The sequence below is a fragment of the Pezoporus wallicus genome, unplaced genomic scaffold (assembly GCF_028554395.1).
Source record: "Pezoporus wallicus isolate ANWC-B61680 ecotype Strahan unplaced genomic scaffold, APGP_CSIRO_Pwel_v1 contig_8649, whole genome shotgun sequence".
Lineage (NCBI taxonomy): Eukaryota > Metazoa > Chordata > Aves > Psittaciformes > Psittacidae > Pezoporus > Pezoporus wallicus.
In genome coordinates this window covers 842339-863932 of record NW_026639134.1, presented here as the reverse complement: position 1 = coordinate 863932, position 21594 = coordinate 842339, and the positions used below count along the sequence as shown (strand labels likewise).

General features: G+C 46.8%; 1 protein-coding gene across 4 annotated transcripts in view; it reads right to left on the bottom strand.

Moving 5' to 3' along the window:
* Nucleotides 1–211: 211 nt before the first annotated feature.
* The window catches only part of PHF2 (PHD finger protein 2), an 83140-nt gene continuing 61757 nt past the window's right edge, over nucleotides 212–21594 (bottom strand). The window contains exons 12-22 of one of the 4 annotated variants that reach the window (XM_057413788.1): nucleotides 20252–20623; nucleotides 19305–19424; nucleotides 17939–18057; nucleotides 17109–17287; nucleotides 16834–16907; nucleotides 14919–15076; nucleotides 7042–7319; nucleotides 5215–5310; nucleotides 4213–4322; nucleotides 2757–3018; nucleotides 212–439 (exon numbers count right to left, since the gene is read on the bottom strand). In XM_057413788.1, coding sequence (XP_057269771.1) covers nucleotides 351–439; nucleotides 2757–3018; nucleotides 4213–4322; nucleotides 5215–5310; nucleotides 7042–7319; nucleotides 14919–15076; nucleotides 16834–16907; nucleotides 17109–17287; nucleotides 17939–18057; nucleotides 19305–19424; nucleotides 20252–20623 — 1857 coding nt within the window. In that variant the 3' untranslated portion in view covers nucleotides 212–350. The remainder of the gene's footprint in view (nucleotides 440–2756; nucleotides 3019–4212; nucleotides 4323–5214; nucleotides 5311–7041; nucleotides 7320–14918; nucleotides 15077–16833; nucleotides 16908–17108; nucleotides 17288–17938; nucleotides 18058–19304; nucleotides 19425–20251; nucleotides 20624–21594) is intronic. The other 3 variants (XM_057413790.1, XM_057413789.1, XM_057413791.1) reach the window with 3 other exon arrangements.

The window sequence follows — 21594 nt, the reverse complement described above, 5'->3', positions numbered from 1 at the left end:
GGCCTCGGCCCAATCCCGGCCCCCGCCCGCCCCACGGCCCCGACGCGGCCGCGCATCCCGGCCCGCTGCGCCCGCCCGCCGGGCGGGAAGGGAAGGGGCGCGGCCTGGCCCGGCGCCTTCGCGCCTCCCGCGGCTCCGCCTGAGGGCCGGGCCGGGCCGGGGCCGGGGCCGCCCGCTCTCCGCGGCAGGTTAGTATTAACTTCGCGGCTGGTCAGTCTCAGCGCTCTGAGAACGACACCTATATTAAAAAATATTTATAGCAGGATTCTGTACAGTCCGACCGCTGAAAGTTAACGGGGTGGCGGTGATGGTGGCCGAGAGCCCGGCGGCGGCTGCCCGCGGCCCCGCCGCTAGAGCAGCAGCTTCCCGTTCCGGTGGATCTTCAGGATCTTGCCGAGCCGCTGCTTGGCCGTGGCCATCCCCTTCTTCGTGCGCTTCCCTGGAAGGAGAGCGGGGCAGCAGCGTGAGGGCCCGCCCCGCCCCGCCGCCCGGAGCCGCTCCGGAGCCAGCCCTGCCCGGCGCCCCCGGCCCAGCTCCCTGCTCACGGGTGACCTCTTTGCTCACAGGCTGACGGTCGGAGCCCAGCCATGCCAGCAACCGTCCCACTCTGCAGGGCTGCATGCACACACAAGGGCACCTCCAGCTCCTCACACCTAGCAGGCCATTACAGTACCCCCCAGGGATCTCTGAGCACCTCTAAGGGAAACCTGTAGTCCAGGAAAGCTGAGCTTGTGGGCCACCATGAGTCCTGCTCCAAGCACTGCCCTGAGGATGTCTGGTCCCTTTGCCACTGCACCAAGACCAACCCATCGCAGCTCCACATTTCCTTCTTGCCCTCTCTTCCTCCAGCACTACCGAGACCACCTACGTCCAGCCCTGCCAGAAGGACACTGAAAAGACACACACACAGACAGGCACGGGCACACACACGCTTACTTCCTACAGATTCAGGCTAGCACCAAGGCACTACAATACACCCAAAGCGGACAGTGTTCCTGTCCCCATGCCATAAGAGGACATCACCACCGTGAGCCCAGACCCTTGCTCACGAGCTGTGTGCTTCAGCGAGGTCTGTGCTCCCTGTCTGCTGGTCCTGGGCAGCTGCTGCAGCTCCTCTCTGCTCACCAGCTGCCACCTTAAGGCCAGAAACTTCCCTGGTCACCAGTGCATCCAGGACTGCTGGGCACACACAAACCCATACAGCCTGTTCTCTTCCCATCATGCTGCCATTGGTGCACCTGCATGTGATACCTGCAGGCACTCAGCTTCTCTCTGCTTTTCCCATCTGCATTAAGTGCCCCAGCCTTGAAGACCATGACCATGTGTGACACCTTCCACTGGAAGTTTCCTCTTTTTTCGTCCTTTTGCCTCACTCGTTAAAACTGACAGACCTTCCCTGAAGAGGCCTTAGAGCTCCCTAATTTCTGCTTCATCCCACCATCTGCTTCCATAGCTCCTTCACTCCTAGTGATGCTCAATCTGGGGCAATCCTAGACTTGGGACTCTCCTGTGCTCCATGCAGAGAGATGCCCTGAAGTCCCCTTGGTGCCCCTAGCTGTCCCAAGACTCTGCACAGCAGGCTCTGAAAGTGCTCAGGTCCCCGCAATGTCAGCCACTTGCTTTCTTGGCACATGGCTCTTTCCCTCCTGTGAAGACTGAGCTATGCCATGGGCAAGGTGTGATCAGGCTCCCTTCACGATGCCCTGACTCACCAACCAGACTGGGGTTTGGCTTCATTCAGCCCTCCTTTTCCCATCACATCTTTCACTGGCTTGGACCTGTTAGACTAATGCCACCATTTCACCACAAAGACATAATTCCAGGCAAACACGTTCATTCCGCTCTGGTTCTGCAGACAGCCACAGGTATTACCAGCTCCTGGCAGGACCCTAGCACCTGCCATGGGCAATGTACGTCCTGTATGGCCTGTTCCAAATGCTCTGGTGTTCTACTGTTTGTCAGGACACTGTGGTCTACTTCTAATTTGCCCCACTCAAACAGAGGGGGACACAGGAAACATCTGCCACATCGCCTGGCTCACATCAGGGACTCTCCCAGTAGAATCACACCCTTCATCTTCACACTACACAGTGCCTGTCCCACACCTGTCTCTCACACTCGCTGAGCAAAGTTCAAGCAGAGCATAGGAGGTCTTAGCCCAGACTCCAGCACAGCCTCAGCTTTATAACAGTTTCCCTACAGCAGACAAGCAGCGACCTCTTCCTCTCTCTTGGCTTTGGTTGTGCGGCTGTGTTACTCCCAGGGTTTGATATTCCTCTGCTCCCTTGTGGCAACTCTCAAGTTTGCGGATGTGCAGTGCTCTACACGTGCTGGGAGGATGTCCTCACAGGTACTGGTGTACAACCACCACCCAACCACAGAAGAGCCTGACCTAGCCCTGGCAGAACAGCCTTCATGGATGTATCTTCCCCTGGACAAGCTTCGCCAGACAGGCTGGACTGCGATGTGACCACTGCAGGTGTCCTCAGGAGCCTCGGGGCATGCTCAGGAGTACTTCCTAGCACGGGATGCCTTGAACCCTGCAACAAACAGCCCAGAAGCAAACACGTATTTGGGCCCACGATGCCAGGACAGCCAAAGCCATGGGCCCCGTCTCTGACCAGATCTGACCTACTGAAGCACTTGTACATACCCATGGCAGACACAACATGTGAGGTCCCTGCAAAAGGCACGGATTACACGACCAATTCACCCTTCCCCATTCCTACACCATAACTCCAGGCGTTTCCTGGTACCTTTGGTGGAGGCATTGTTCTGCGAGGATGATGAGGGTCTCCTCTGTGTGAGGAAAACACCGGGTGCCATCGGCTGCGATCCCCTGTTAGGCTGGGCGACCCCAAAGGTGCTGGCCCCTGCGGTGTACTCGTGATCTGTGAGGCTGCTGGCATGTGACTCCAGCTTCAGCTCTGGCGAGCTGCCTTCCTGAGCCGGTTTGTTCACGTTGTTGGTTGACAGCTTCTTTTTGGTATTTTTTTTCTTCTTGCCTTTTTGTTCCTCCTTTAAAATGACAAACATGAAGCTCAGATTAATCCCCAGAAGACCTTTAGCTACGGCAAGGGCCAGCGGCGTTGCTTAGGGTCCTGATACAACGAAAACCCATGAAGCTTGCCATGTACAAACTGCTCAGGGGCTGTTCCAACACCGTCTCGCTCACAGGTCTCTCTGCTGCAGGCAAACATTTGCCTTTATTGTCTTTCTTGACCTACGTCTGTGCTTTGTGCAGAGCCTCCTTGTTTGTCAACTCTGCACGCACTGCAGCGAGCGGGAGCCAGCCAGGACCAAAACGACCCTGCCCTGGGAGAGCAGCAGGGTTTTGCATGAACAAATCTTTCGATGTTCCACAAAAACTGTCACCTCCTATCTTCAGGTATCTTCATACACTTTCATAACAGCACGGAGGACATTAAACATCCCACTGATTCCCAGACTCTGCTTCCTGCTAGGACATGCATGTTATTTCCACCTGTAACTGCACTTATACATACATAACATGAGAACAGTGCTCTTCCACCATGTTGTTTCCCTTGTCTACTTTCAGTCCACTCCTTTATGAAACCCTGCTGCCATTCTTAAGAGCTCCTCTACTCAACAGTACACACCACAGAAGCCCAACGCCACCAAAACCTGCATCTCCAGTAGCTTGCCAAAGTGTCCCACCAACCTTGCTCCAGCAGACCTGGTCACCTTCCTGCCTCATTTGTGGGGCCTGTGTGCATTGGGCACTTAGCATCTGAACTCTTCAGAGACCGGACACTCAGCAACACTCAGAGTGCCTCAATTTTTGCTAAACTGACCCACAGTTATCCACAGTTCACCAAGTCTTTGGAAGTTAATCCTTATGCTTCTCAGCAGCCAATTTCCACAGACAAGGCAATCACACCAGTCACACCAGATACACATCAATGTGCTGTTCATGCACACTTCTTTCAGGCAGCCTCCTTCTGTCTTAGCCTGGTAGCTACGCTCGCTCATCCTTCTCTACACTTCCAACACATCGCCTACTCTGAGCTGCAGCACTGTCATGTTGTCTCATTGTTGGACTTTCATCACATCCCTGAGACTGCTGAGCCTTGTGTCACTGGCATGAGTAAACACTGGGGAGGGCTGACACTGCACTGCTACTGCGGCATGGCTCCTGCTGGGGAGAGGGCTTTCGTTTCCTGGCAGCTATGACTTCTGAAGCAGCCTCACCTGCTGTGACAACTTGGCTGCAGCAGCGGCGAGTCCAGTTTCAATGGAGGCAACTCTTGTGCCCTCTCGCACCGGTCTGTCTTGTCGAGGCACCGAGGGGCCAACTCGTGCTACAAGGAAAGCAGATGCAGGTGAGATGTGCAGAAAGTGCCTGTGAGTGCAGTGTTACCACCCACCTCCTGTGCAGGAAGGGCCAGGGATCCGGCAGCCTCTGCCCTTCCTTCCCCAGGACACGTGCAAAGCCAGGAGGTGCCAACAGCCTCCAGTCACAGTGGCTTGGGGAGAAGCTGCCAATAAGGATGAAACACAGCTGAGCAACTTCACTGGCAGCTGAAGCTACCTTAAGCCAAAGCCATGGAGGTTTCTGCCTACACTACAGATACGAGCAACTCCAGCATCGTTTCCAAATGGAAAGTGTTCACTGCCCCACGAGCTGCAGGTGGACATGCGTGCCACAAGCTGATGAGACATGGGCTGCTTGTCACACACACAGCAAACTGCAGAGACCTCCTTGTTAGTGGGCACATCAAAGGGGTCTAAGGACCCCCTGGCCTGTCACTGACTCTGGTGCGCTGCAACAAAACCACCCCTCCAGACCACCCGCTTTGGCTGAACATGGAGAACTATTCCCATACTCTGTCTCATTATTCTTTACACAGCCAACCCCTAAAAGCCCTGGCTATTCAGCTGTCTGGGGTTTCATGGCTACACCACTGCTGAGGTGGCCACCAACTGTTCCATCACCAAGAGCGTGAAGAAGAATAAACCAACAACCCACCAAGGAATGACTTTTCCTGCCACCTGATTGACAGAGGAAGGCTAACACTTCTTGGCATGAGTCCCAGCGCAGGCTGTCAAATCCCACTGCACTGGGAGGCCTAAATCCTTCACGTGATAAAGAAATTGCTGGTTGTGGTCTTACAATTTCTACACTCCTTGAAAAATGGCTGATTTATTAGGGACCTGCACAGCTTAGCCTGAGTCGGGGCAGGACAGACTTACCAGTTGGACTGTAAGGGGCATCATCTGAACTTTTCCTTTTCTTTGATCGGGATTTGAAAACTGGATTATCTTCATCTGATTCAAGAGAAGGGTAAACTACAGTGGGAAACAAAGGCAATAGTTTCAGTGTAGGAAACAGCTCTACCCTTGCATCAAGGCCCACTTGCTCTGTGTGGGTGCAGTAACTACAGGCAGCACAGCTACAATAGCAAGGGCCCCAGAAATACCACTGAGTGGTGACACAGCTGCACCACTCAGGGAACTTTCTGCTCTAATACACACACTACACCTGGGAGCTGCCATCATTAAACTGTGACCAGGTACTTTTAGGATACACACTGAAACTTCTCAGACAGGAAAAATCAGCTCTTTCTCTTGTCTGTGGAGCAGCAGCACAGCTAGAAGAGACATGAACAGGTTTCCTTATCTCAAGCTAGACTGGTACTGAAGGCACGTCAGCCAACCACTTCTTTCAGCACACAGCTTCCTGGCTCCTGTGACTCCTGCACCATGCGGCAGAGGCAAATAAGACACAGTGCAAGTATCCAAAAGGTAAATGTGAACCATTCTGCCAAAGGACCCTTTGCAGGCCTGTGGGATAAACTCCAACTGATCTCTCTAAATGTTGTCCCAACCTGGACTATGAAGTTTCTGCTTTTCTTTTTTGGTCCACACGTTTGATTTTCTTGTTAGCTGCCATTTGTCACCTCACTCATGATTTTGGCATTACTGTGGCATTTGGCCATTGACACCAGAAGCCTGCTGATCAGAGGTGGCACAAAGCCTCTGGAAACCAAGCATGCTCCCCTCAAAGGCTCTCCATTCACTGGCAGCACAGGCACACAAGAAGCAAATCCACTCCTCAGCAGAGCAGGGCCTTGTTCACTTGTGACCTCTGTCTCTAAACCACAGCCCTGTCCAACAGCTTCATGGAGCTGCCCTTTCTAAAAGCACCTTCCAGCACCGCCACTGCATGCAAGGGCACTCTAAATGGCTGGGCAGCATTCTGCAACATGTCACAGCATCTCCATCTCACCTTGGTGTCTCTGTTAGTAATGTGAAAAGACACACTCCACTTTTGCAATTGTAGCAAATGATTTCTGATGGCCCTGCTTGTCAGGGAGACTCAAACACACACACAGACTCTCTTGTTATCCAGTATAAACCTCTACCAACTTCTTGTCCTCTTTGGGACTTCAGATTTTCCAGCCCCTACCAGTCTTCACATTATTCCTTTTCTTCATTTCCTCACTTCTTTATACTCAAAAAACAGCCCTCCAGATTATTACGGCAGAACTGATGTTACTGGTGCAAACTGGCTTTGTGCCCATTTCTGCTTCAGATGCTGGCATTCTCTGCCAGCACTCAAACACCACTGGATCCCTTTTCCAAGTACAAATCCAACTTCTCATTCATCTTAGCTAGATATTTTATTGCCATTGTGTAGACAAAGACATTTCTGTCATAAGTACTAGTACCTGACACACATTTCTGGGACAGTTTCCTGTTTCTTGGCTGACTGCTGTGGTTTCAGTGGACTTCCATGTTTCTTAAGACTGTCTGATTGTGACATGCCCCAAATACAGTCTGTCTGGATGGCCATGTCACCACTGGCTCTGGGGTCAGCCTACCCATCTTTACGGTGTTTGCTTAATTTTGCCATGCAGGTCTCTTGTTATTTGCACTCCTCCTTCCCAAAACACCCAGTGGATTCCAATGGGACAGAATGTGAGCAAGCGCATCATGAGAAACATGGGTGTATGTGCAAACATGCACAGGTATGTACATGCAGCCCCAGGCACCCACTTAGAGCTCATCTGTACTCACCATAGTCTGAATCTTTAAAACAGGCATCTAAGTGGTCCTGGTCCTCATCATAATCTTCTATGTCGATGTTGTTCTTTGTGCTTTTCTTCAGTAACCGTTTGCCGGTGGCTTTGTTGCTGCCACCACCCGTTTTTTTAGAGTTCTGTGTGGAGATGGAGTTATTCTTTGCCTGGTTGGTTCCCCACGATGGCTGGAGGCAAGACTCTGAGGACTGGAGGTTTGCCATGGATAGCATGCCCTGGATCGCTTCCTGCGTGCTGGGTGAGGCAGGTGGCTGACTGTGGGGAACAGTGAGAAACATAAGAGCTATCAGTGATTCCAGAAACACAGGAACCCCTCACAAACAGCTTACTCCTTTTCTTGCACAGTGCTGCTAGGAGAGGTTTCCTGATTACTGCCTTTTGAGCAGCTGGACATACCACAAGTGATTCTTATGCTACCAGCAGTATCCCCATCAGCCCACTAGATTTTAGGGTGCTGCCCCAGAAGTAAGGAAGCTGGCATGCAATGGGCAGCTCTCTGCGGGCTGTTGATGCTGACAGGTGACAGCATCAGCAGGGGTGAGGACAGGGGTCAGGTTACTTTTTGTAGCCCAAACCAGCATTCATAGGATCACAAAGAATCATGGAATCCTTATGGTTGGAAGGGACCTCTTTAGATCATTCAGTCTAACCCTCTTCAAGGCAGGGCCACCAGGAGAAGTTACACAGGAACGTGTCCAGGAGGGTTTAGAATGTCTCCAGCGAGGGAGACTCCACAACGCCCCTGGGCAGCCTGTTCAGTGCTCTGCCACCCTCAACAGAAGGAAGCTCTTCATGTTGAGGTAAAACTTGTGTTTTAGTTTATGGCCAATGTTCCTTGTCCTGTCACCGAAAGCTGGGAGAATATAACTCCTTACCACCAATGTAGCATTAAGAAGCAGGTACTTCTTTATTGCAGCGCTGGGTGCTAGGTGGAATTTCCACAAATCAAGCACACCCAGTGCTGATTTCATCCTTACATTTATACACAAAAATCACAAGGTAGTACACTCCCAGTTACAACGATTGGTTAGTGATTTACATACAATTATAATATCTGCAGTGTCATTCTCTTCTGCTACTACGCTTGCGCGGAGGAAGGGTCTTCACTTGGGCAAGGGTCTTCTCAATCTGTGGGTGTGCTTTTTAGTATTGTAATGAAGGCAGTTTACTTTAGGTCACCTTAAAAGTAAGTTTTGTTGCCAAGTTGGCCAGTGAGATTTCTACCTTGCCAGGTTGTCACATAACTCATCCTATATACAATGAACCCTAAGTGCTTTTGTTATGCTCTAGAGAGTAAGGACTAAGGCTAGCACGTCACAGAGAACAGGGACTTGAAGCAACACAGCATCTAATTTCTAAGCTAACACAGCATCCCATGCTAACATAGAGGCTAACTTCTTAAATCAAGATGTTCTAATAGTTAACTGCTTCATAATCAAACACAAAATATAGAAAGATACAGTAAAACTTCAGAGAATCTGCAACAGTCCTGTTGCTGGAAAGAGTCTGGCAATGACACAGTGTCTCTACTGCCAGCTCTAAGGGCTTATGGGTCAGCACTGGAGGGGGATGCTGTGGTGTGCTTCTGTGACATGCTGCCAGAGAGTAGAGAAAGAATCTGAACAACTGTAAGGAAGCTCATGATCACAGGCAACAGTTCCCACTGGGGGATGTCACTACTCCAGGATCTGCTAGAAGAGAATAGTGTAGGCCAGGTTGGACAGAGAGTTAGGCAACATGGTCTACTGTGAGGTGTCCCTGCCCATGGCAGGGGATTGGAACTGGATGATCTTAAGGTCCTTTCCAACCCAAACCATTCTATGATTCTATTGTGGTCACAAACAACTGAAGAAATTTCTACAATGCATTGGGATGGTTTTCTGATGTGGGTTTGGGATGGATTAATTATGGGAGATGCTGGAGAGACATGGACTGGATGGGGGGGCTGCAGGGTGGATGAAAACCTTGCTTTCATGGAACTTGCTTTTTGGTATTTTAATGCCAGTTGTCAACAGCACATCTACTACGGGAAGAAACACATTCCTATGGAGCAGGCTGAGGTCAACAACATGTAAATTCTGACTGGCATCTATGCTTAGTGATGTGGAAAGCAAGCTCCCCACCACAGAGAAAGTAGAGGAATGATAATGTCCTCAGAGGAAGTCAGACATTAATTCTGTGGCAGGCAGAACACATCATCATGCACTGCCAGAACTTTGGAGTTTGGGCAAAAAGTGAAATGTAAAATGCAACACCCCCCCCCCTCCTGTGGGAATGGTATTTTTTACAGTTGTGCAGCACAAGCCACCAGGATACAGCATTTCCCAAGCAAATTAGCAGTACCACATTGCTTTCTCTTACTTTACTTTAATACAATCCACTTTAAACCATTACAGGACTCGGGATAGAGTAATGTACAAGACATAATGGGAGTTTCTGGTCACTAATTGCATTAATAAATAATCCTGGAAATGAGTTAAGACTGGGGTTAGCAGCTAGAAACTCAATGAATAAAAGAATACTTAGTTAGGAAAGAGACATTTTAATCCCTTCATTATCATGCCAGATGCTTTAGCCTTCTCCTTGTCAAAGGCATATTTTGCACCATCTATAAGAAATTAACATATTTTCTTTCCAGTTTTTCCCCCAACTGCTTTTGCAAACACCGACCTCTCAAAACACTGCAAACAGACCATCAAGTAGTGACCACTAAATCGGCAAATCAGAGGGGAACTGCCTTAAGCAACACAAACTTCAACAAGTAAATTGTGGAATATGATCAAAACCAGTGGTTCTGAGAGTCAGACCACAGCCTGAACGTGTGGGAGAAATGTCTCAAAGAGATAGAGCTGTGCGTGGGGCAAAGTGTTTCTCATTAGAGCATGTGCTTGTGTGTATTTCCATTAGAAGCATTGCAGCTTTCTAAGCCTCAAAGAATTCAGAAAGACCCAGGAAGCAATATATAAGCTCTGGAAGGACCTATCTATACCCTTCCTGCTGCTTCAGCAGTGACTTCAAAACCAAAATATTTATGGGAGTGAACTCTCTGTGAGTTACTACTCTGACTTAGCAAACACTTGAAATCAGCGGGGGAGCAGGAGCAAAGCAGCTAGAGCATTTCTCAACGGTCTGTGGCTCTGTGACTTCTGAGCAAGCTGCTCTAGTGGAAGGTGTCCCTGCCAGTGGCAGGGGTTGGAACTAGGTGAGCTGTAAGATCCCTTCCTACCCAAACCAGTCTGAGATTTTGCATGGCTTCCCTGCTACAGATTTAAATTCTTTCCTTTTACTCTTGTAAAGACAAGGACACACGATTGAGAGATTAGTTTACTGCAATAACTCTTCCCTGCCTAGCAAGCCTGGTGGTTTTAGCTGCGTACAGTGCAGGAACTGAAGGCAGTTCACGCTGGAAGCTGCTAGCTTCCCCTGCAACACCCAGCACTGCATGGTAAACCAAGGTGCAGCTGCTACATGGTCCACAGGTAAAAAAATTCACATAATCCCAGACTGGTTTGTGTTGGAAGGGACCTTAAAGCTCATCCAGTTCTACCCCCCTTGCCACGGGCAGGGACCCCTTCCACTAGAGCAGCTTGCTCCAAGCCCCTGTGTCCAACCTGGCCTTGAGCACTGCCAGGGATGGGGCAGCCACAGCTTCTCTGGGCACCCTGTGCCAGCGCCTCAGCACCCTCACAGGGGAGAGCTTCTGCCTAAGAGCTCATCTCAGTCTCCCCTCTGGCAGGTTAAAGCCATTCCCCTTGGCCTGTCCCTACAGGCCCTTGTCCAAAGCCCTTCTCCAGGTTTCGTGTAGGCCCCCTTAGGTATTGGAAGGCTGCTCTAAGGTGTCTTGAGTCTCCTCTTTTCAAGGTTGATATATATATTTTTATACATATATATATATACAAGTACATACATATGCCTACCTCTTACTGCTTTAAAAGTAGGGAAAGATGGAAATTATTGCTGAGAGTCAGACATGACCACCTGGCATTACATTGTGACACGGTAGGTTTGTATATCATATTTCTTCCATTTATTTCTTTTAAAAAGCACGTTATGGCCATTTAAACAGCCCAGCATAATTATGAAATGAAACATACTCATTTCATTTATCGGGAGCTTTCTTCAATCAAGCTGCAACACACACTGCCAAAGCCTAATTGTTTATACAAGAGCCAAAATTGATATGACACATTCCCACTGAACTACCACACACAGTGTAGTAACTCATGCGGAGTTTAGTTATGTGACTGCGTTAGTGACTTTGATTTCAGAAACCACAAAGTCTACAAGTACACTGGCTCCAGAGCCCAGGCTGGAGGGAGGAAACTGAAAGGCCTGAGTCCTCCTCCATTACTGAGTGGCATTTTTAACCCATTGTAGACGGCAAAAGACACTTCCCAAGCAAGGAAGAGAATGAAGGCTGCAAAAAGACCTCAGAGCAGCCCTCCAGTATCTTGTGGCAGTCTACAAGGGTGCTGGAAAGGGACTCTTTGTCAGGGACTGTAGTGATAGGGCAGGGGTGATGGGTTCAAACTAAAACAGGGGGAGTTCAGGTTAGATCTAAGGCAGAAGCTCTTCCCTGTGAGGGTGCTGAGGCGCTGGCACAGGGTGCCCAGAGAAGCTGTGGCTGCCCCATCCCTGGCAGTGCTCAAGGCCAGGTTGGACACAGGGGCTTGGAGCAAGCTGCTCTAGTGGAAGGGGTCCCTGCCCATGGCAGGGGGTTGGAGCTGGATGAGCTTTAAGGTCCCTTCCAAACCAAACCACTCTGGGATTCTGTAATACATAGTGACTATGTTACTTGATTTGAAAATCATTGGCTTATTCACCCCCATTAGGACTGAAAAGAGAACTCTTAGAGGAGACTCGGCACGCAGACCTCTGTTCAACAGAGAGATGAGAATCTCAGGCACTGTGCTGCAGCGAGTAACAACCTCCCAATGTTGCTGCACAATGGCAAGATTGCTGTCACAGGGCTGCCTGGCACTCCACAACTGATGTACTCTGCATGAAGCCAGTCTATATAACATGCTTTAATCTCCAAGCTGTGAACGAGACAACTGCCTAATAAACTGAGAAGATTGAACCAAAAGATGTCTCTGGTTCAGAAACACTCCCTCCTTTTGATTTCTCTATAGCTCTGTCACCACACTGCGACCTTAAAAAATTCCATCTTCTCTCTGAACATCAAAAACCATATATATATATAAAAAAAATATATATATTTAAACTCACTGATAAAATTTGCTGCTATGATTTCCTCTGGTAACTTATTCCATATGGTCCCCATTGACCACAAGGCGCATCTTTTGGAATTCTCAGTTATGGCTTTTAGCTTCCCATCTTTCCTGGGTTTAGATAATAATATCTTCCTATCTGAGGGAACATTTTCATTCCATTTTAACAGGTCCTTTCATCTTTGCAAACTCCTCTTTTCCTGGGTCACACCCCCCAATAGCCAGCAAAGGCACAGCATGGGTGAGGACAGCACCCATCTCTTTGTCCAGTCTGTTCTCAACTCTCAGACCACTGCTACAGCTGTTTCTACTTCCTCCACAGGTTCTGTGGCTTTTATAACCAAAGCAGAGCTAGACAAAGCAGGGAAGAAACAGATACTGATATCACAGAATGTGGGATCTGGTTTTACTGCTCAAAGCAAACTGGTTTTGCTGTTTTGCACGTATAAAATGGTGCAATACACCTCTTGCTCTCAAGCACCATAGAATCACAATGGTTTGGGTTGGAAGGGACCTTAGAGCTCATCTAGTTCCAATCCCCCTGCCACGGGCAAAATCTACTGTATGAATCATGAGTAGGATAAATTCTGCCTCAAGCAGCCATCCTGGAGAACCAACACTGCTTGCAGCCCAGAAAGCCAGCTGTGTCCTGGGCTGCATCAAAAGGAGCGTGACCAGCAGGTTGAAGGAGGTGATCCTGCCCCTCTACTCTGCTCTCGTGAGACCCCACTTGGAGCATTGTGTGCAGTTCTGGTGTCCTCAACATAAGAAGCACATGGAGCTCTTGGAGGAAGCCCAGAGGAGGCCATGAGGATGATCAGGGACTGGAGCACCTCCCGTATGAAGACAGGCTGAGAAAGTTGGGGCTGTTCAGCGTGGAGAAGAGAAGCTGCGTGGAGACCTCATAGCAGCCTTCCAGTATCTGAAGGGGGGCTATAGGGATGCTGGAGAGGGACTCTTCATTAGGGACTGCAGCGATAGGACAAAGGATGACGGGTTCAAACTGAAACAGGGGAAGCTTAGGTTAGATACAAGGAAGAAGTTCTTTACTGTGAGGTTGGTGAGGCACTAGCAGAGGCTGCCGAAGGAAACTGTGAATGCTCCATCCCTGGCAGTGTTCAAGGCCAGGTTGGATGGAGTCTTGGGTGACATGGTTTAGTTTGTGGTGTCCCTGCCTACAGCAGGGGGTTGGAAATAGATGATATTAAGGACTTTTCCAACCCCAACCATTCTATGATTCTATGATATGCCTAGCCTGCCTGGTAAAGATGGCTGAATGAAGCAGAGTTAAGATGGAACTGGCTTATTAAAAGGCCAGACAAGAACAGCCTTGCCATACATTTCACATGCCACATTTCCACCTGACCTGTCATTCTCACTTTCCAGGAGATAACTCCTTTGTTTGCACAACAGGCACAGTTAGAGGCTAGAAACTTGTGCCAGCAATTTACCCAGAGCTTCCAGAAGTAACAAGGCTGTGGTTCCTATGGAGCAGCAGAAAGTGCTTAGGTGAATAACTTTGGTCTTCTACAGATGGGGGACAAATCATCCAGTTAAGACTGCAGCAGCAAAGATCTACTTCATCAGCAGACTACTAGGAAGGACAGGACATAAGATGTTGCAGTTCATGTCTGTGGTGCCATTACATGCACAGAAGCCACAAACTCAGTTCCTAAAAGCCCTTCTTGGGGATTTGTTTGAGTTAAGCAAGACATTTCCATATGTGAAGAGTTCCACTAGCTTTTTTCAAAACAACATGAATGCTTCTGCTACCTAGCTCTCTACCAGCAGTTTAAGATCTTAAAAGACTGGAGGTAGTGAACCCATCCATTTGTTTGGAGATGGGCCCAAACAAAACCCATGTTCCAGACGATCTTGCACTGCAGGATTTGAGTCTAGGAGACGTATTTTCCAATTCTGTATTGCTTTTAACTCCTCACTGTTTGGATTACTAAAAGCTCTACTGCTTCCCTTATTAACCATATTCCAAACCATCCAGTGGCAATACCAGTGTCTCCCGACAAAGGTCCCATATAAAACCCAACCAAGGCCAGACAAGCACTTCCATTTTAGGTATAGAAGTATCCATGAAAGAGTTTGGTGTTTTCCAAGCCATTTGTTTTGGTGGGGAGAAGAATGATGACCGGGGTGTGAAGGAGGGTAGACAATTCCCTGTTTTCTTCCTGCAAACATTTGACATTGGGGCAACTACACAACACCTTATAATGCCTTATGGAAGGAGTGCTGGTCATCTAGATGACTTTATTATTACAACATTACTATATTACTTAATTATTACTACATTAAAAACCATTATTCATGCCCTCAAGCCACATCCACTGAATTCACCCTTCCTTTTGAATGATTCATCTATTATGGTATTATTGCTAAAATGGATGTTCAACATTTGCAGATGGGAAATGCCTCTACATTATATCACCAAAATCTTTCCCATTCACTTTCCCACCTCTCCCTCCAGATCACAGGATAAAGGAAGAATTTCCTTACTGGATTAAAAAAAAAAAAGCAGCTGCTGAGGTGCAAAATTCATTCTCACACACACAGCCACAAAAAAGCCTTTTCTGTTTATGGGTAAGAGGGAACACCATCCCTCAGTGCATACCTGTTGGTATTATACTCCAAACCCCCAACTTCCTTGCTTGCTTGCAGAAGATCAAGAATTCCTGCTGAACTTCCACTCTCTTTCTTTACTTTGGAATTGCGCCCTGGCTTTGCCTCTGTGTCAATGTGAAGCAAATCTTCATCTGACGAGTCATCACTCTGCAAAAACAAGGAACAGGTTCAAAAAAGTGGAAGTTAGTCCCCAGCCTCCTGCTCCTCCAGAGACACAGGCCTGGCCTTTGCCATGTGCTTTCATTAAATACAACAAAAGACCAAAAGACAAACAAAATCAGGTGCACAGTAAATGTCAGCTGCCTTGCAGGCCATAGGCATGGCAGGATTTCTATCCCCTTCCAACCCTGAAGAACCAGCTCTGAGATCTGATCCTGTACCTGGCATCAAACCACCATAAGGTGGCATTTCCATTCTCGGCCCCTGCTCCAGTTCTTGAGACCACGACCCATGTAGCAAGAGAAATGAATGAGTGGCCATATGTCTGTCAGCCCAGACATGCATCAGGGCACAGATCTGTATCTTGCAAAACTGTTAACAGAGCCACTTCTGGCATCACTACTGCAAGAGAACAGGGAGAACTGCCAGAGGAATGGGATAGCCACATAGAAACAGTGGGATCTGAGGCCTCTGAAGGAAGCTGCCTGCATCTGCTGTCTTTCTGGGGCTGGTATCTCTATGCACTGTAGTCTAGAGTATATCAGAACATCTTTTTTCCCCATTCCAGCCCTGTTTTCAGATGTCTAAAGAACCAGCCCTTATGCATAGCCTGCACTGTCCTCTCCAAGGACTGGCCTCCCTCCTTTAGCTTCTGCACAGCGAGATACCAGCAGGTTTTTCCCTGTTCTCTGTATACTGGTCTCCAGGCAACAACTACTAACTCAGGCAAGGAAGTCTGCACTTGCTCTTGAGTATCTCTGAGCCAAACCAGGATGAAAAGGATTTCCTAGTTCTTAGGGACAAACATTTGAGTCAGCTACAGTGCTGTGTTAATAACGTATTTTGCTTTCCCTGATTTATTCAGATATTATAATATGAATTTTTATTAATTTTTATTAATTTTATTAATCACAGTTGGGCAAAACATTAAATTTTAATGTCATTTAATTTCCAATATTAAGCTTCCATGCTAATACAGAGCAAATTTCCATGTGTGCTGTTCAACTTCCTGAAGGCAAGCTATCAACAGGCACATTGACACTGCATGTAAAGGGGCATGTGAAGTATCACGCTGTGTCGACAGCATTCTAGATGTAAACCCATAATGGGCAGAGGGAGACTCTGCTAAGTGATAGTAAACAAAATCTTTAATTGCCACCTAATAGGTATTCAGGGCTTCTAGTAATGTGAAATGAGAGGTGACATGAGTTCCGTTGTATGAGTACTCGCAGTTTCATCTGTCAAACATGAACATGGAAATTTAACAACCAGTGTTTAAAGTGAATGGAAACAGGAGAACAGACACAGGTTGAGACTGCAGCCTGGGACAGCCCCATGTGTCTATCAATCAGCAACGTAACATCAAGCCAGGTATGACAGAAAACTCCATCTGACTCTTCCCGTTCCTTCTTACAGGAACGTAAGAAGGAACTTACCTTCTTCTCAGGAAGAAGGAAGTTCTTCCTTGCTCCTGTTGTTGTGGCATTGGACAACTCTCATGGTCCCTGCAAGCCTCCCAGCAGGCCTGACCATGTACCAGCAGTTCAAGCCACAGCACCACATGACACTTATTGCTGGCAACGTCTGGCTGCCGCCTATTCTGGGCAGACTGGGACTGCGGAGTGAAGGAGAGGATGCCACAGCAGCCATAAGAAGGCTTTGCTCCTGCCATCACAGCCCTGCCACATGTACTTGTTAGAGACATACAATGAGTGCTTCCTGTGATATGTACAATATAACAATACCTTGTATGATACCGACTCCACCTTTGGCTTCTTAACAGGAGTGTGCTGCAGACTGTCTTTTTTATCTGACAAAACTGAATTGAAAACAAAAAGAGAAAGAAAGTCATGGTTCTTTTCTCTTCAAAACCCAGCGCTCCCAATCCACTTATACTGGACTGACAGTTAAGACACAGCTTGTTTTATTATAAATCATCCAGATTTTAAAGCCTAGTTTTGGACAATCAATACCTAAGATTTTGTTGTACAGATACAGACAAAATAGAAAACATTCTTACAGGGCAGTTCTCTTTTTGTAGTGTTTTTCTTCCTCCTGATTGGAAACTCATCAATTTTTAGTTCACCATCATCTGACACATATTCATATTCATCACGCACAGGTTTTGCTTTGTCTTCTTTAAAATTCTGCAGTGACCCAAACACACTGGTGTTCAGCTGGGGTTTGACTCCCTTTGAACTGAAAGGAAAATAATTACAAATCAGTAACAACACTCTGACTGGAAAACACCTTGTGAGTGGACTCGAGAAGACAGCGAGTATATTGATGCAGAAATCTCAGGACACTTGGGTACGTCCTGAAGTGCCACAGCAACTTGAGTCAGTTTACAAACATGTTTCTGAACCTAAAATTTGTATCTCAAGATATAATGCCCACTAGAGTGGCCTTGGCTGGCCTCAAATAAGCACTACATTGTTTAAAGCTGTCTCAAAGTATAGCATGATTTGCATAATGCATGTGCAGCATGGAATTTTGGAATGCAGAGTTCGCTTAACAGTTACTTAAAATTGTGCCATGAAGGATCTGCCCCAAACCCACCTAATATAACTGAACTAGTAAGAACCTGAAGTGCCAAAACTCAGTGCTGAACGCTGAAGACACTATTCACAAGCAAACTACCAGCCTCAAAGATAGGTTTTTGCTGTTATGGCAAATTAAGCTGTGCTCTAGGTAAAAGTTTAGAGAAAAGAACTTTTCATGCGAGTGTATTTTCTACACTGACCACAAAGGCAGATTTTCATCTTCTTGTATAAAAAATCATTATAAACCTAAATAATGACTTTTAAATCTGCTTTTTTAGTTGATGTGTGTTGTCAGATTTTTACTTACCCAAGCAATTTCTTGTTAGAGAAAGAGAATGTAAATTTGTTGTCTTTATTTCCTGATAAAGGTGTCTTCTCTGATTTGTGTTCCTCTTCCATCTTTAGAAGTGAATCAGGTTTACTGTTCTGAAAGGAGAATGACCCAAGCCAAAACAATAAAATCAGTTAAATGCCTTGTTGTTACTTCAGATCCCTAGCTAACCTCAGAATCCACTGACTTGTACGAGGAGAATAATATGTTCCCCCAAATGTGGTGAGTGATAGAGGATTAGTCTTCCATAGACTAACATGGGTTTTAGCAAGGAACTTGTCCCCAGTCAGGAAGCACTTCAGCACCACTTTAAGCAGTGCATGTCAGAAACATGATGGCAAGTATACATACTGCTCTCTTGAACTGGTACAGACTGAGGTCAAAAACTAAACACACATTCTGTGGATCAGAGCAGGAACCAAGCACGCTGCTCGGCAGCATAGTGCCTGTGTGGGTAAGGACAGAATCCAGCACAGTGCCTACAACCTCCCAGATACAACTGGTTTTTTTTCCTAGTCTCCACCTGCTTCTTTCACACCTTCAGAAGAGCCTGAATTATGAATTCAATAATTTAATATCAAAGTCATTCAGTGCAGTGGAAGACTTTGATGACTTTTTTCAGCATCGCCTAGTACTTTCCTAAGCTGTACTGGCCGTGGAGTTAATTGGTACATATTGATCTGATCACATTAACTGTGACTAGTTTTACACAAAAATTTTAGGTGTCTCTGATGTTAATGATTCATGATTCTTAGTAGTTTTCCCAGGTGAAAAAGCATGTATTTTTGTTTTGTTTGGTGGGATTTGTTTGCACCTCTGTCATTAGAAGTTCACAAAGCAGCTATTTCTGTAAGAAAGCTTCATGTCACCTTGTTTTAAATAGTACCTAGGGAAAAACTATATTATTCTATGAATGATTTTACTCACCCTACATTAGCCCTCCAGGAAAGAAAGCTTTATATTCATGTGGCATAATTCAGATTTCATTAACTCTACTTTTACGCCATCATTAGTTATTGACTTCTCTGGAACTACTCCAGACTGAAAGTACTACCGCTGTGTTAAAGTAAGAATCACAAGAAATCAGCACTGATAAATCTCACTATTTACAGTGAGATTTATCTTGGGCTTACCCAAGGATGAAAATGGACAATTCAGCACATGCTTTGAAGAATTTGCACCCCCCCCCCCCCCCCCCCAGCAATGATTGCTTCCCATTTTCTTTGAGAACTGAAAATTGGTGCCTCAATACTCTCTTGCTTAGTATGAGTATTTCTCCAGACTTCACCTATCACTTAATTTTGTGGCAGAATCAGCAGCAGGATTTAACAGGAGACATTACCTTGTACTTCCATTTGGCTTCTGTTTTGCTTTTATTTTGCTCTCGAACTTCAAATTTCTCCACCTCATTCTGCTTAGTAGCAGTTTCCTTATTGGGAGCACTTAGAACGTTCTTTGCAGCCTGGGGAAAAAAACAGCATGTATCTGAATGAGGATGGAGTGCCAGCATGGTACAGAAACACACCCTTTAGCTGGATTAGAACATGAAAACTGCTGATTCATTCTTTCTGAACCCAAATATGAGATTCAATCAAGAACGGCTGAATGCAGAAGACCAGCTGCATTTCTACTTGACATACCAATGTACAGGAGTACTGTGATCTCCCTGCCAATGCTCCATGGGCAGGTTTCACAAACTGCATACAAACTCCTAGGAAATTTGGAAGAGTTTTAGACAAGACTTACAGATGCTTTTTAACAAACAGTTTACAACACATCATGCTGCCTGTGCCTCAATGAAATCCTGGGCCCTGCTGAAGTCAGCAGCAAAATTCTGGCTGAATTAAAGGACATCAAAATGAAACTTGCCTTACGTGGGCAAAAATAGAAGCAAACTATTGTTTTATCTTCAGTCACTCATTCTAGACTAAAATCTTATGCAAGCTAAGAGGCTTTAGAAATGAGTTCCGTCATCTTTGATAACTGGTTATGGCACTGCGTGTGTGTGAGTAACACCTGAAATAAGAATATAATGGTTCAAGGAGCAAAAAAAAAAAGCCATTAAAAATATCTTTTCATTTTCACCTCACCTCAGTTTGGGCTGTCAACTGGCAGAACAGCCAGACTCAGTTCAAATCGTAGATTTCTTGGAGGTTCCATTTCAAATGAGTATCATAGAATCTCAGACTGGTTTGGGTTCGAAGGGACTTTAAAATTCATCCAGTTCAAACCCCTAGAATTTATCCTTATTATGGCAGGAGAAAAGGGAGAAGTTAAAATGGGACCCACCTTCCCCTTCTTTGGCGTCTCGATCTTTGTCAAAGCCTCCTTTGTGTGTGCCTCCAGCAAGTCCAGATTGGGGATGGCTGGTGGGGGACTCTCTTTTGCCTTCTTTCCTTTCTTTTTCCCTTCTCCCTTAACTTTTGGTGTTTTGGGGGGCTTGGGGGGCTTGGGGGGTTTGGGGAGTTTGGGGGGTTTGGATGGCTTCAGTTGCTTGGGAGTTTTCACAGTTTTGGGAGTCTTTTTTTTCGGGAGCTTTTCCAGAGGCTGGGGTGGAGGCGTTGCTTGGATGGGTGACGGTGCCTCCTCCTTTTCCACAGGACACATCTCCTCGATGTTGGTGTTGGCACTCGTGTCTGCTTTGCTGGCTTTTGAAGCATTCTGGAGTTCAGCACAAAATGGAAAGGCATTCAGACCCACCTGCCTCATGTTAGGTATTCATCTCACCCTGTCTTCCTTGGGGGAAAAAAAACCCAAAGATCCCCCCTTCCATAAAGGGTAACTGCATTCCCGGGTCAGGCTGGCCAGGGAACAAAGCCCACGTCACGCAACAGTGCACTGCTCACCTCTAATTCCCATCCCATGTTGCTCAAGCACAAGTTTGGCTTGCAGAAACTCCTGCAGCTTTGTAAGGAATGTCACTCTCACCAGGTTTTATGCCCAGGTAGGACTGTTAGATGGACTGCCCATACAAAATGAACGATTTTTTGTTTAAAATGCTAACCAGCTTGGGCATTTAATTCAGATGTGATAAATGTAGCAGAATCGTATTTCATGCCCTCAGGAAAAAGCAGCAGTAAAATAGCTGCCTAATTAAAGTTAATGCTGTCTGACTAATTAAAAAGAAATGATTTTCTGCTTAACTTGCATTCTGACAATCAGAAAACTTCCATACCACATCAAAGAGGATAGAAGGACAAGATAGATTTCAATTTGGAGGTCTTTGATATAGTTAGAAAGGGGTGGGGGGGGAATGTAACACAACGTCCTCTTAAAACAACTGAACCATCTATGGCCACCCTGCACTGTCATACAGAGGAGACCCACTTCCATGCAACCTCCTTTTTTGAGGGTTGGTTCTGGGGAGAGGTTGTTGTTACAATTATCACATTTCCCATGGTAATTCTGCCTAGAAGCCAGCCAAGAGCAAGGCTTCTTACTGGGACAATGTATAGGAGAATAGTTCCAAGTTCAGACAGTGTCATAGACAAGAACATGAACATAAGGAAAGGGAAATCCTACATAGGGAGCATGATCATGGGGACAGGAACAGTGTTCTGTGAGTTCTATCATATTTTTGGGTGGGGAATAGCTAAGTGAAAGAATTAAAAAAGTATGGAGGGGGAAGTGTG